This window comes from Drosophila mauritiana, chromosome 2R (genome assembly GCF_004382145.1).
Source record: "Drosophila mauritiana strain mau12 chromosome 2R, ASM438214v1, whole genome shotgun sequence".
Taxonomy (NCBI): Eukaryota; Metazoa; Arthropoda; class Insecta; order Diptera; family Drosophilidae; genus Drosophila; species Drosophila mauritiana.
The window spans coordinates 10,080,722-10,092,039 of NC_046668.1; the positions used below are offsets into that span (position 1 = coordinate 10,080,722).

General features: G+C 41.8%; 2 protein-coding genes and 2 non-coding genes across 6 annotated transcripts; 2 read left to right on the forward strand and 2 right to left on the reverse strand.

The window, feature by feature from the left end:
* Positions 1–371: 371 nt before the first annotated feature.
* Positions 372–10,099, reverse strand: LOC117136264 (F-box/LRR-repeat protein 20). Of its 3 annotated transcripts, none has more exons than XM_033297084.1 (9): positions 9,304–10,099; positions 3,285–3,401; positions 3,119–3,202; positions 2,881–2,975; positions 2,644–2,821; positions 2,396–2,584; positions 2,038–2,331; positions 1,767–1,979; positions 372–1,703 (listed from the first exon to the last, which is right to left on the reverse strand). In XM_033297084.1, exons 1-9 carry the CDS (start codon positions 9,337–9,339, stop codon positions 1,596–1,598), a joined length of 1,314 nt encoding a protein of 437 aa, XP_033152975.1. In that variant the 5' UTR covers positions 9,340–10,099; the 3' UTR covers positions 372–1,595. The 3 variants fall into 3 exon arrangements, with proteins under 3 accessions (XP_033152975.1, XP_033152976.1, XP_033152974.1); XM_033297085.1 differs by lacking the exon at positions 9,304–10,099 and adding an exon at positions 6,778–6,932; XM_033297083.1 differs by lacking the exon at positions 9,304–10,099 and adding an exon at positions 3,844–4,740.
* A 236-nt stretch (positions 10,100–10,335) lies between these two features.
* Positions 10,336–10,846, forward strand: LOC117136265 (small integral membrane protein 12-A). Its single transcript, XM_033297086.1, has 2 exons — positions 10,336–10,566; positions 10,639–10,846. The coding sequence occupies exons 1-2, from the start codon at positions 10,437–10,439 to the stop codon at positions 10,773–10,775; spliced, it is 267 nt and encodes an 88-aa protein (XP_033152977.1). The 5' UTR covers positions 10,336–10,436; the 3' UTR covers positions 10,776–10,846.
* Positions 10,847–10,865: 19 nt separating this feature from the next.
* Trnar-ucu lies at positions 10,866–10,938 on the reverse strand. The gene has a single exon. It is a non-coding gene; the product is annotated as a tRNA-Arg (tRNA).
* A 209-nt stretch (positions 10,939–11,147) lies between these two features.
* On the forward strand, positions 11,148–11,220 carry Trnam-cau. The gene has a single exon. It is a non-coding gene; the product is annotated as a tRNA-Met (tRNA).
* The last annotated feature ends 98 nt before the right edge of the window (positions 11,221–11,318 follow it).

An 11,318-nucleotide genomic window follows, 5' to 3' on the forward strand; every position in this document is an offset into this window, starting at 1 on the left:
ACGGAACTCGATTGCGCTTTACGGCAATTTTCCAAATATATATATATATTTATTTTTTGTGTTCTTTTTTTCAACTCTAAGTCTAATTAATACATATCAGTTGTGATTCTTTAGTTCTTTTCTTGTTAAACAATTTTAACACAAAGTTGAAACGCACTACAAGAGACAGACAGAAAGATCCGTTAAAATACGCAACTTACAACTCTTGTTTTATCTTTTCGCAATTTTTTTCTTTTGTATTTTTGTGTAAATATGATTTTGACTTCTTTTTGGTTTTTCTCTCTAGGAAAATATATGGTAGGTATAAGTTTGTATGACACCATTTGCTTAGCTTAACATTAAGACAGAATAAAAAGAATCAGGAAAATATCTCATCTGGTATCGTTTTGCGTTTTATTGTGCTTATCTGTGTGTAACGAGGGAATTGCTGTGGGGTTAATGGGTTAGGGGCGTTCGTCACGACGTTGTTCGTTCAATTCCCCAGCTCACAACTTGGGATCGCTTCGATCTCTCGCGAGGATTGGATATATGTAGTTCATCTGGACAGGGGAAACCTTTCAGTGGTGAAAAGCCTATATTATCTACTTAGTGGTGTTGGACCAGGGTGTGAGCTTATCGCTCAACGATAACTTTCGTGGCCCGTTTATACATATTTCATTAGATAATACGTTACAAAATAGTCTGTATAAATATCTGTGTGAACCCAAAAGGTGTATATAGATTTATTGGATTATTGACGTGGGTACTGCTTGGTGTTTCGGGGAAGATGATCCAGTGTGAGTCGTTTGTTCGTTGTGTAATATACATGGCTATACATAGATAATGCTAATTGCTGAACAGTTTAGCTGGCACTAGACTTGAGTGGACTAAAAGTGAAATTAATAGTATCTCGGATAGTAAGTGTTTTGAACGCTTTGCGGTTCTATCGACATGTTTCGGAATTTGGAAACTCCAGTATTTTTTCTTTTCGTTTTTGGGACCAGTGAGAGATAAAGTCCGAAGCACGCTCCAGATGGATTTTTAATTTAGTCATAATTTAGCAAACACTTTTAATACAGGCATGCGTGTATGAGAGTTAAAACTAAACGCACATAATTGCAGTTTTTAGGCTAGACACAGAACATTCAGCGGAACCATCTGAAGCTGCCGTGGATCGACTACATATATGTATATATACAGATCTATATAAGCTAGCAATTCATCGGGCTGCAGTTAATAACAAACATAGAGTGTGGGCGCTAATACAGTTTACACAAGTGAGGGTCTAGATAACGTAGCATATTAAATAAAATAATCACAATTTGATGCTGGTTTCTGCGAGTTTTTGAAACTCGCTTTAAATTAAAACTAGGGTAAGGTTTCGGTTTCGATCAAGCCGCTGCTGCTGCTTCTGCTTCTGCTGTGTCGGATGGAGCTTAATTTGAATCTGGTGGCCATGTGGTCATCGCCGCGTCGAGCAGGCCCAGCAAGTACATGCAGATCATCGAGACAAGGGTCAGGCTGAACACCATGGCGAACATGACGATGCACACGGGCCAGCATCAGTCCGTGGCTGTCTTTCGCATTATCTTTCTGGCGAAGCCGATGGCCGTATCTCAGAGAATCTCACAGCAGCGGCAATAGCGTGGTCGGTGGCCGCTGGTCACAGCCGGCGGCGTTCCGGGGGCAAAGTAGGCGTGCACCTTGATATTTGGTAGATGGTTCTGCGAGGGCATACATATTATATGTGTCATTCGAATCGATGAAATCGAGTTGCTTTATCTTACCTTCAGCTTGCGTATGGCGGTGCGGGTGATAAGCTGACAGTCGAATAACTCGATGCGCTGCAGATTGTGGCAGGACACCAAATGCTCTAGCGTTCGGTCGGTTATCAGGGGGCAGTTGTCTAGCTCCAGCACGGACAGAATTTCCGCAGCACAGCTGCCAGTGGTTAGGTGTCGAATACCATCGTCCGTAATTAGCTCACAATGCGACAGGGTCTATTAAAAAGCCACGAGGTTAAATGGTGTTCAGATATCGGGGTGGTTCGGGGTCTACCAATTTCTCTAAGCTGGGACAGCCAGTGGCAAGATGAGCCAACGTTAGGTCTGTAATCTGGCTGCACTCCTCCAGGTCCATCCGCTCCAGATACTTGCAGTTTCGCCCCAGCGCCTGGAAGCCAATGTCCGTGAAATTGCGACACCCAGACACCTCCAGGGTGTTCAGTAGATGATTGTGCTGCGAGAGGGACAACAGAGTGAGATCGGTGAGGTCCGCGCACTTGGACACGCACAACTTCTGCAGCTTGTGGCAATTGGCGGCCAGTTGGCGAATCGATGAATCGGTTATGGTCTGCGAAAGGCAAAGGCTTCTAAAATCGTATTTCCATTAAACTAGAGATGGTGTACAAACTTACCTCGCAGCTGTGTAGATTTAGCACCATTAAATCGGGACAGTATTTGGCCAGGCACATTATGGCATTGTCGTTTATTTGTTTACAACCTTTACTGCTGAATTTGCGCAGCTTGACGCAGCCACGAGCCAGCGCCTCCACACCGTTCTCGGAGATCAGGTGGCACCAGGACACGTTGATCTCCATGAGGTTCTGCGGGAACAACCCGATAAAGTATGCTTATTTCGTATGGATTATGCAAGTAAACCTACTGGACAGCCATCGGATAAGTACTTCAAGCTGTTGTCTGTTATGTTGGAGCACGAGTGCAAATTAATGGCCGTTAGCTTGGAGCAATACCTGCTGATGGACTGTGTGGATATATCGGTTATCTTCTTGCAATCCGACAGATCTAAGTGCTCGATATTGTGGCAGTGGTTCGCTAGAGTTCTGAAATACACAGTTTTCTGATTAATGTGCTTCGCAGATTGGCTTGGCCAGATGCTTACCTCACGGACTGATCTCCCACCGATTGGCAGCCACGCAGCGACAGTGACTTGAGAAAACCGCGACATCGCTGCGATATGTTCTCAATCACTGGACCCTGTTTGCATTAAATGTGTATTAATAATAAACTTTTAAAATGGGGAATGTCAAAATAAGTATGCCCCACTAATCTCATGCATTGAATTAAAATTCTGAAAGCTGCGCACGGCTTCCGCTAACCATTAGATGCCCCACGCTCACCTCGATATCACGTTGAAAGTCGAATAGATTGATTTTCTGCCAGCTGGAACCGTCGAGGGCCAGCACGTTCCAATATTTGCATACCTGTGGCATGAAAAATTCATTAGTGGCGGAAAATCGGAACGCCCAAATGGGGCGGGCGTTTAACTTGTCCTAGTTCATTTACCTGTGCACAGCGGCATAGTGAGACAACATCCAGGTAGGAGAAGACGCGCAGCAGTACCTCCTTTGGCAGTTGTTTGATTAACTCATCGTCCAGTTCGGTGGCGCCTAGGAATGTTTGCTGAAACGGGCACAACATGGCGGATGAGTGATGGAATTTCAAACCGAGCACACATGTACATTTTCTATGGCTGTGAAGTTCGCAATCGGAGATGTGATGGCTAAACAAAATCAACTGACTGATTCCTCGAGTGCTCCCAAAATTATAACATCCATGAAAACCAATAAACTGAATTGAATTCCGGAGCAAAACAAATTAATTAATGGTGGAATCTTTTGGGCACGATAGATATAGAGGGGAAAAAAGAGCGACAGAACGATTCGAGCGGGTTTCTGAGTGGGTTTCTTGAGCTGTATGTACAAAATGCTGGATCAGATGATGATAATATACGACCGCTGAGGTGGGAAAAAATGTCTTCGAAGGTGGTAACGATAGGTGTTTGTTTGGCTTGATCTGGTTGTGATCATCTGTTTTTTTTTTTTTCAGTATTGTGTTTTCTTACGGACTGATCCTCCGACTGATCTTGAGCGCCGCCGGCCATGTTCCTTTGCTGATCAGCCAGGCCAACCTCCGGCGTGGTCGTGGAGCTCAAGGAGCAACTATCGCTGCTGCTCTCCATGCTCTTGGGGTTAATAAGTACCGCTGGTAAGGGGTTAATCACGGGCGTGGCACTGCCAAATGTGGCCGAACGCCAAATGGTGCTGCAAAAGCCGCTGATGATGTTGCCGCTGTGATTATTGTTGTTGTTGCTGCGACTGCTGCTGCTGGGGGGAGGGCTTATGTTGCTGCTGTTGCTGTTACTGCTGCTGCCGCTGCTGCTGCTGCTGTGTTGTCTGCTGTTGCTGCTGCTGCTGTGTTGCCTCGTGTTGCTGCTACCATTACCATTCAGTTGTAAGCTCGGATTGTGATTGTTGCCGTTGTTGTTGCTGCGATCTGTGGCACTGCTGACGGCCGTGCTGTGCGTTTGGCTGCTGCTGCCGCTGGCACCGCTGTTGCTGCTGAAACTGGCGCTGCCGCTGATGCTGCTGCTGCCGCTGGGCGGGCACAGCAGCTCGATGCTGCCGCCGGCGCCAGCACTGTTGCTGCTGCTGCCACCGCCATTGTTGCCGCCGCTGCTGCTGCTGCTGACGGTGCCACTGGTGCCGCCGACCTCCATGACGCCCGTCTCGGCGGAGCTGGCAAACATACCCGGTTCTTATCTGCGAACGCTGTTGCCTCTGCCGATTCAATTAACTCTTCAGCACTCTCTCCCTCTCTCTTTATTTTCACAGCTGGCGCCGTGTGAACGCTCGATTAAATTATTCACAAATTGCGTCTTCAATACGTTGCTCCCGGCTTTTCAGCGTTGCGGCAGCGCTCCTCCTCTGCTTATTTTTGGCTTTTGGGTTTTATTATTTTTAAATCACTTACTGCAACAGGAACTGGTTGATTTGTCCGAAAATAAAACCCAAACGGCGTCGTTTTGCACGTGAAAAATAGAACAACAGTGGCATTTATTACGAGACTCTCTACACACAAAACAGAGTTTCGAACATCAAGGTTGCGGTTGGGCTTTAATTGAAATGCGCACCCAACTTTAAGCTCTTTTGGGCTGGCCGGATCCCCACCACCGCCCCAACCACCCACCGCCCACTTGGTGGCATTCAACTTAAATGAAAAGTCATCAAAGGCAATTTAAAAAAGGCAATCGATCGAACGTGTGACGAATTTGAGCGAAGCGCGAACAAGAAATAAGTGTGGGTATAAATAATAATGACAATTACACTGGATTCAACTGATAACCAAAAGAAGTGCCTATAAAACTGGGTATATTCCATATTTTAAGGGTTTCGTTAATTTTGCATATGCTAATAAACATTAATGCCAAAATAAGACAACAAAGTTGATTTAAATAGGTATAAATAGGTCGAATATAAATATATTAAGATATACACCTATTTAAGTTAACAATACTAATTCCTTTCATTGTCAGAAGTACAGCAAATGGAACAACAATTACAGAAGCGCTATGAACACAATACAAGTCGGTTATAAAATTGCTGTTTCCACAATTGTAAACGACATTCATATGTATGAGATTCAAATAAAGCGATTGAAGGTCCAATAAATAATTGATTGCAACACGTACATATTTGGCTAAATAAATACATAGGAATATTCATATGCTCATATTCAATTAGACCATTAAAGGATGGCCAACTACTATCAATTTGTGACAAAAACACTTAAATTGAACTGAATTAAATCAGGCCGAAGTATTGTATCTCAGATATGCAGTGGTGTTGCGAAAATCAGTGGTATGTATAGGCTTATCACTCAATTGTCCAATAAAATGGTTTAAAATAGTTTATATTTAATTCGTGTGACATTCATTCGAATTTGATATATGTACATATGATATATGTAAAGTACATATATTTTATTATATTTCTTATTGACCAAGGTTATGGCACAGAAGTACTCTGAAAATATGTGGTTAAGAGGTTTAGCACGACGCCCTCTTTTTGTTTTAACCACAGTTTTGTATCTCATCCAAGGCGCCATATCTTTTGCACGTACTTATGCAAATTCAAGTGCAGCTGAGACCCCAAATAGTTTCGACTCAATTCGCTTCAAGTGATGGCAGCGACAAGTGCAAGGCATTTCGCTTGATTGCTGCGTTTTGCATAGTTTATTATTTATTTGATCATGCAACACATGGCGTATACGTAATCAAGCTGAAACAGCTGACGGAAAAAAGAGGAGCAGAACAAAAAAAAAAACGGGGTGGAAAAGTGGGCGGTTGGTGCGTGTGGAAAAAAGTAAACAAATTACAAATTCCCAGTCGGGCATTTACTTTCCAAGTGACCTCGAGCAACAAAAAAACAACAAAAAAAAGCAACAAGAAAAGAGGAATAATGCATCTATAATATTTGTTCGTGTCTGTATCGTTTGTTATGTATATAGGGAGCCCACATGACAACAAATCTGGGCTGCATTTTATATAAGCCATGGCCGGGTCAGCTGGCCCACAAAAAGTTGAGAGTTGATAGCACTGACAGACAAGCGTGCTTCCGTTCTATATATTCGTGGTATATAGTATACAAGCTTTGTATATATGTACATGCATGTAAGCAAGGTCAGCGCATTGCGAAAACTGGGTCAGCATCCAAATCGGGTTGCACTCAATATGTCTTTTTTGTCGATAAATATAGAATTCATAAGGGGAAAGCACAAGAAAGCATTCGCAGCACAAGGCGGTCTTTAAAAACAGTCGAAAGAAAACTCTAAAGCTGGCCAACAATATACACACAAAACACAAAACAACAGCTGATAACACGCTGGTGGGGAAAATCCAGGCGGAAAAGCCCAAAACAACTGGAACAGCCAATTTGCACATCACAAAACACACTTTCAGTAACTTCGCCAGCAAATTTTGCACACATTTTCGCCCTACCATTTGTTTATATTTTCAGCTGGGCTTGCGTGAAATAGATTTTCTTTCGATTTTTCCTCAGCTGCGAGGAAAAACCGTGTAAATGCAGAAACGCGAGACACGAAAAGCGAACGAGAGCTGCACTTTTCGCGAGACAACATCGATGACAACAGAGCGCCGAATGAGAACTGAGTGGAGAATCGAGAACGCTACGCGGCCGAAGCTCCAGAAACAGCTGTCCCACCAGCACTCTCCCTCTCTCTCTTTGTTTCTCTCTCAAAAATGCAACGAGGGGGCGGGGCAATGCACCCACACAAAGGCCGTCAACACAAAAAGCCAGCTAAATTGTCTCAATGAGAGCGAGTCTTCAGGCGAAAGAGAGAGTGCAAGTAAGAGTAAGCAAAAGCAAAGAACTTTAGATGCCCTTGCCCACCTACTTGAACCTTAAGGCAGGGTCAATCGAAAAAAGAGCCGAAACCCATGCAAAATCTACGTTTTTTAGTTGGGAAATAAACACAGGACCTAACAACTTGCTGGTTTGAAACCATTTACAAAACAGTTATGGTTGCTTTCTTCAAATAGCAACAAGACACAACACAAAAATAAAATATTTTGACCAAAGCGAAAAAAAAGATCATTCTAAATGAAATAAAATATTTTGCTAGATTTATTCGGATTTGTATTAAATTTTATTTTAATATCTATTGATTTATAATATAAAAAAAAAATATACTATTTATTTATCATAAAAAAAATAAATCTAATTTCATTTCTTGAAATAAACCGACTAAAGGCACTTCGTTTTCTAAAAGAGATACTAGGCGAGGAACCAAATGGTATATAGGGTATTGGCATTCCCAATTGAAACTATAAATCCCATGAAACAAACTGTCTCTCATTTCCTTGGATTCCTCCCCATTCTCTGCGTTTTCGTAAATCTGCAAGGGTTGCAATGCTGCCAGACTTTGTGGCAATGCTCGGTCAGCTGTTTATCGGGCAATCTGTTTACTTTCGTTTGTTATTGGCTTTTGGGGTTTGGTTCTAGATAAGTTAGATAAGTAAAGTACTTAATGCCGAATACCAAGAATGGACAGTAAGTAAGCCCCAAAATAAATAAGCAATTCGGTGCGATTAAAGTATAGGAGAACGTAATTAAAATGAGTCTTCGTTTCCATTTTCGCTCTCTTCTTTCATAGCAATTAAGATTTGTGCACAGGAAGAAATTGGTGTTGGAAATATTTGAAATTAAGAATACCCTTTACAGTTTACTTTAAAGCTTAAAGTTCTCGGTATAAGAATACTAAAACGTATAAGATTGTCTTTCGGTGTCTAACGAATTGGCAAATTCCGTTCATGAGCTGCTTTACTGTTTGCTTATTTACTTTGTGTTGCACTTGGCGAAGAATTTCCAATTTGTCAGAAGTCCTCACTTCGCAACTGGTCATTACTCGAGTTTGGTGGCAAGGTGGGGGGTTTTTGGTAAGGGGGGGCTAATACTTGGGGGTGTGTTGTCAGCGAGTTTATTGCACTTTTGTCGCAAGACAAACATATAACTTTCGACGGAGGGTGAGACATTAGCCACTTACACTTTTAAAGACTGGGCAAACTCCCCGTCGCTCCGACAAAGGCGATGACTCCTGCGTTCTTCCTCTCCATATTCCTTATTCCTGACTTCAAACGAAGGACAAAGAACCCGCCTTGCCATAAAAATAAACGAGATGCAGTCTATTTTATTGGTGGGTTTGCGGCAGACGGGGAAATTGAAGTGACTGACTAACTGTCTGGACGGGCAAACAAACGAAAGAGCAACAGCGCGCCTTGAGTTCGGAAAGGAAACCCCCTTTCAACTAACAAAGCCAAATAATATTCCTTCACTTCCTTACATTTGGAATTCTAAATATTTACGAAAGCTTTAAGAACGTCATCGCTTTAAAGGTCATATAAAAGGTCATCAGAATGGATGGATTTTATTTTGTAACTAACTAACTAACTTACTGGATTCTAAAGCACTAATTCAGCAAATATCTATGCTTGATATATGGAGGAAGAAACGTATTTTATTGCTTCCCTGCTGATTTCTTATCGGCCACTTGAAAGACTTTTGAGATTTCAGGGTTCTTGACGTAAAAGAATTAAAACTAAACAAGGAAATGAAATCTGAAATGGTGGAGGTCATAAACCCCCTTTATAAAACGTCACAAAGGAACCAAATCTCAAGGAAAAAGCAAACCTATTGATACGAATTCGATTATTTGTTATAGCAATATGATATTAAAATTTTCAACAAATAATATGAAATATTAAAAAAGTTATATGAAGATCAATAACTAATGATGAAGTATTGCAAACAACTATTAGATTTATAATTATATACTTTATAAGCAACAACCGAGCAAAGATTGAGATGTTTAGAATTTAGTATACCAAATAGAGTATATAGGAAAATCTGTCAAGATTTTGGGATCGCATTGTACAGCTCAAAATTCCCCAAAAACAACTGAGCGGCGAGACTTTACGATCGGATCGTAAACCTGCTGGATTACTTACATCGAATCGATGATGATTGCGTCCCGAATTGGTCATTTTACGTGTGGATATATCCAGAGATCCAGATCCGAATCCAGAAATGCAGTTTGCTCCCCCGCCGTTTTTCTTTTTTCCTTTCCCTTTCGCTCGCTCCTCGGTGCCTCCTCTCCCACGCTTTTCGATATTCTTTGTTGTTTCGCTCTCCTTGTGCAAGCGAACTTTTGAGTGCAAGTGTGTGTGTGTGGGAGCGAGCAGGAAATTATGCGTCGTCTGCTATTGTTGTTCTTCTTCCTCTTCCTCCTTCTCGTTCTTCGCTCTGCTCAGTCCACCGTTTGTTTGTTTGTTCTTGTTGTTTTTGCTGCTGCTGCTGGTAGTTCTTTGTTCTGATTGCGTTGTAATTGTTGATTGCACTCCAGCGACGTAGTTGCTGTTGTTGTAATGGTTCTGTCAGTAGTTGTTATTATTGCGTAGAGAGTAATGATATCGGTGTTTTCTGTTATTGATGTTTTTTAGTTATTATGATTATGTTTTGCCTACATCACAAGAGATCTCAGTAAACTGCATTTGGTGCAGCTACTCCGCTATTGGCATTATAAAAACAAAAAACAACGGCAAATCAACGACTCGCTGCGTAATGCGTAAATACGTTTTTCCCGTTCTTGCATCTTTTTCTCTGTTGCCTTTGTGCAAGTATTCGCTTGCCCGTTCACCGCGATATTCTAGTTCTAGTTTTGCCTGCTTTTTTCCCGTTTTTATGTAATTCGTATTGCAATATTGCACTACCGACGAAAGGAGAGAGCACAAAAACACAAAAAATATTATGTGTGACCGTTCGACGCGTGCAAAAACTTACACAGATGTCAGAGCAATCAGCCGTTAGTGTGACCGCATTTTGGGTTTAAAACTGTTTCGCTTCAAAGCAGTTTGCTTGTCAGAAGATTTAATATCCCTCTAAAAGCTAGAATAAATTATTTATCTTTCCCCGAGATTACTAAAATTGCAGTGGAACCTGTTTAGTGAACTGGTTCCACACATATTTTCACTAGTCTGGCAGCTCTATCAGCTGTTCACAAGATTTTATAATTCTGCACGCCGCTTATTTTGTGTTTTTCCTGATCTATTGCTTGTGATATTGACCGAAAATATTAATCAAGATGTGGCCAATTGTAATGGCTCTGATAAGGCGTAACGCCGTTTACATCACTTTGCCCATAGCCGGCGTTGTGGGTTTTATTGGCTATAACATCGAGAGTTGGATATCTGACAAATACACCCCATACAGTCGTGAGTTCTTGAATTGTGAAATGGAATTTCATTGCTAAATAAAGTCACATATGTATCTCAAATCTCCAACAGCATCCATACAAGAGTTGCGCGCTAAACGGTTGACAGAAGAAAGTTTGAATACAGATGCCGCTAATGTGGAGAAATTACGACTGAGTAGTCCCGTACTGGAACGCAACCTCTCCCCGTCGCTGCAGCCCAAGGCCTAGAGACATGCAATGATTTGTTATCAAAATTAGATAGTTGTTATCAATAAAAAAAAAAGATACGCCAAAAAGAATTACATGAACATATAGTTTCATCCCTTGCGGGGATCGAACCCGCGACCTTTGGATTAGAAGTCCAACGCGCTATCCTCTGCGCCAAAGGGACAGGTGGTGGACGGCATTCCAATGACTCATAGGAGCTAAGGGGAGTTCTAGCAGTTGCAAAACGGATAAAACAGTTTTCACTCATTTTTTATTATTTAGCAAGTATATTAAATAATCCATCGATGCCTCGTTAAAGAATTAAGAACATCTTTTGTTCTTGATGTAGAACATTTACGGACTTAACTTCTCGCTAGCCGGATCTCTATCATAGCCTCGGTGGCGCAGTTGGCAGCGCGTAAGTCTCATAATCTTAAGGTCGTGAGTTCGAGCCTCACCCGGGGCATGTAAACTTTTTTTGAATTTTCTTAATATTTTGAACAAGGATACTGTTCTTCGTTGAATGTATCCTTCTGGTTACAACGTTTTCTGAGTTCAAGCCTG

Bases quoted from the DNA above. Each gene is read 5' to 3' on its own strand.
- LOC117136264 (XM_033297083.1), bottom strand. From the start codon at position 4,527: ATGTTTGCCAGCTCCGCCGAGACGGGCGTCATGGAGGTCGGCGGCACC. The intron at 2,976-3,118 runs GTGAGCGTGGGG...TAATGCAAACAG, and splicing joins ACTTTCAACGTGATATCGAG to GGTCCAGTGATTGAGAACAT. The intron at 1,980-2,037 runs GTAGACCCCGAA...GCTTTTTAATAG, and splicing joins GTCCCAGCTTAGAGAAATTG to ACCCTGTCGCATTGTGAGCT.
- LOC117136265 (XM_033297086.1), top strand. From the start codon at position 10,437: ATGTGGCCAATTGTAATGGCTCTGATAAGGCGTAACGCCGTTTACATC. The intron at 10,567-10,638 runs GTGAGTTCTTGA...AATCTCCAACAG, and splicing joins CAAATACACCCCATACAGTC to CATCCATACAAGAGTTGCGC.